The 2,728-nt window shown below is 44.1% G+C and overlaps 1 protein-coding gene across 1 annotated transcript; it reads left to right on the top strand.

The window, feature by feature from the left end:
* Positions 1-1,045: 1,045 nt before the first annotated feature.
* Positions 1,046-1,996, top strand: LOC103681230 (olfactory receptor 51V1-like). The gene has a single exon (XM_008710763.2). The coding sequence runs from the start codon at positions 1,046-1,048 to the stop codon at positions 1,994-1,996; it is 951 nt and encodes a 316-aa protein (XP_008708985.2).
* The last annotated feature ends 732 nt before the right edge of the window (positions 1,997-2,728 follow it).

The raw sequence follows: 2,728 nt of genomic DNA, 5'->3' as shown, positions 1-2,728 counted from the left end.
TTCATATATAACACTTAATAATTATAAACAGATGAAGACAAGAAAATATTTCAAGTATTTCATACATGAGTCCATAATTAACTTTTGTCCTACTAATAATTAAGTGAATGTTTTAAGCGATATGCTGTATGCCATATTTAGAGCATTTTCTTCAAAACCTTTTTAAATATGGCTCTTTATATTACGCTGGACAAAAAGGAGACTCATTTCTCAGGGGTTCTGGAAAGGGAGAAATATGGACTGAGGCATTCAGGCAACAATAAAAGGAAAATTGGAGGAAAATAAGTCTTACATGAATATTTTTCTTGATTTCAGACAGAAACAGAGACTAAAATTCTTGAGAACTCTGATACTGTCTTTTCCCCTTGGGTGTTTAATTCTCACCTTCTCCTTCTGATTAGGTATTGAAATTTCACTCAGTGTGGTGAGTCTCCCTACTGAAAAGATTTGTGGATCCCAGAAAAGGCCGCCATTTACCCAAACCTCTCAGTCCCAGGGACCTGTGGCCTTCAGTGACCAAGTGAAATCTCTCACTTGCATCAGCCACCAGGTGGGAATAGTGGCCTCCCAAGAGCCCGGGTCCACCTGGCCCAACAATCCTCTTCATTCCTTCCTCATAAGTCTGAGCCTTCTGAGTCCCTGGGCCACAAGCTCTGGCGACAAGACAGTGTTTGGGGGCTTCCTCAGGAGCAGCACAGAAGGAACAGCCCTGTGCTCTCAAGAGCTTTAGCCACTGTCACCTGCTGTGTGTCCTGCAAGTGGCTCAGAGGGACTAAGACAGAATGAAGTTAATGATCTAATCTGCCCCAAATGGTCGGGACAGTGATTTGCTTCTACAACTGAGACCTGCTACCAAGGAGCTTCCCTGGGAAATCGTCTTGAGCTGTGGCTTCTCCTGCAGACTGGAGCTGCGCTGGGATTCCACCACGTGCTTTGCCCGTGCTACAATGTGAGGGGCTGTGCATTCTCCACTGCGCTCACACACAGTGGACGGCTGGACAGAACTGGTCAGTAATATCGACCTTCTCTGGAAAATTATCTTCACATGATCATGTCTGCTGCTTCTGCTTCCATTCTCAATACCTCGATATTCATTCTCATGGGGTTCCCTGGCCTAGACCAGTACTATCCCTGGCTTTCAATTCCCTTCTCCTCCATCTATGCCATGGTCTTCCTGGGAAACTGCCTGGTGCTGCATGTGATCCGGACGGAGCCGAGCCTGCACCAGCCCATGTTCTACTTCCTGGCCATGCTGGCCCTCACTGACCTGTGCATGGGGCTGTCCACAGTGCACACGGTGCTGGGGATCCTGTGGGGGCTCAGCCAGGAGATTGGTCTGGATGCCTGTATTTCACAGACTTACTTTGTCCATAGTCTCTCTGGCACGGAGTCTGGAGTCCTTCTGGCCATGGCCTTTGATCGCTTCACTGCAATCTGTAATCCTCTGCGCTACACATCCATCCTGACCAACAGTAGGGTCAGTCATGTCATGGGGGCCATTTTGATGAGAAGTGCATTGTCCATTCTCCCCGTCATCATTCGCCTGAAGTTCTTCCATTACTGCCGCCCCCACATCCTCTCCCACTCTTTCTGTCTGCACCAGGACCTACTGCGACTGGCCTGCTCTGACATCCGCTTCAACAGCTTCTACGCCCTGGCTCTGGTCATTTGTACCTTGTTGTTGGATGCTGTGCTCATTCTCATCTCCTACGTTTTCATCTTGCATACAGTGCTGGCAATTGCATCCCGGGAGGAGAGGCTCAAGTCCTTGCAGACCTGCGTGTCCCACATCTGTGCCGTCCTGGTCTTCTACATCCCCATCATTGGCCTCACCATGGTGCACCGCTTTGGGAAGCATCTCTCACCCTCCGTTCATGTCCTTATGGGCAATATCTATATTCTCTTCCCACCCCTGATGAATCCAATCATCTACAGCGTAAAGACCCAGCAGATCAGAAGCAGGATGAAGAAGTGGTTTTCCCTGAAAGTGAAGTAGAAGCCTTGGATTTTCTCATTGGAATGTTTTAAGGTCAAAAGAGCAATGCTACTTCCCTTATGTGCAAGAATGTACAATTTGAATCATTATTTCTATAACTTTATCATCTTTTATGATGACTTGAGTATTAAAGAACTTAAGAGGCTTTCTAATTCAAGAGACAAAATAAAAGTAAGTTTTGCTAATACACATTCCAGGAGAGGTTTCTCCAGTGGGTTGTAGAATAATTATGGCATCATAGACACAACAATAAGTGTCTCTGACTTTTGTTGACATGTTCTTCAAGCATGATTACCATACGAAAATTGTCACCCTCAGTTCATCAATATTTTCATTCCATTTAGACACACTTCCACCTAAAATTTTGGAAACCTGTCTATTGCTTAGATTATCCAATTAATTGGTCATTATATCAAAATATATGATAGAATGAAATTGGAGTTTTTCATTCCTACAGGTGAGGCGAAAACATCTGAAACTATGAAACCTTCTCCCACCTGTATTTCTTTTTCCCCATTAGTGACTAATGCAAGTCTACTAAAGAATTTTAGAATAAAAAGATATATAATCCCTGTATTCCAAAGATTCATTTCTTAGAGTCTCTCCATGCAATGAAGGTATGACCTTACTGCACGTAAATTTTTCATTTTACATTGTTTTGAACCATTCTATCATTAGGATTTCTTCATGGCAGTTTAGATTCTTTATAAAGTCTGTAAGAAGATAGTTTAG

The sequence above is a fragment of the Ursus maritimus genome, unplaced genomic scaffold (genome assembly GCF_017311325.1).
Source record: "Ursus maritimus isolate PB19 unplaced genomic scaffold, ASM1731132v1 scaffold_16, whole genome shotgun sequence".
NCBI lineage: Eukaryota > Metazoa > Chordata > Mammalia > Carnivora > Ursidae > Ursus > Ursus maritimus.
This window is presented reverse-complemented; position numbering and strand designations above follow the sequence as displayed.

Coding starts and splice junctions, on each gene's coding strand:
- LOC103681230 (XM_008710763.2), top strand. CDS start 1,046: ATGATCATGTCTGCTGCTTCTGCTTCCATTCTCAATACCTCGATATTC.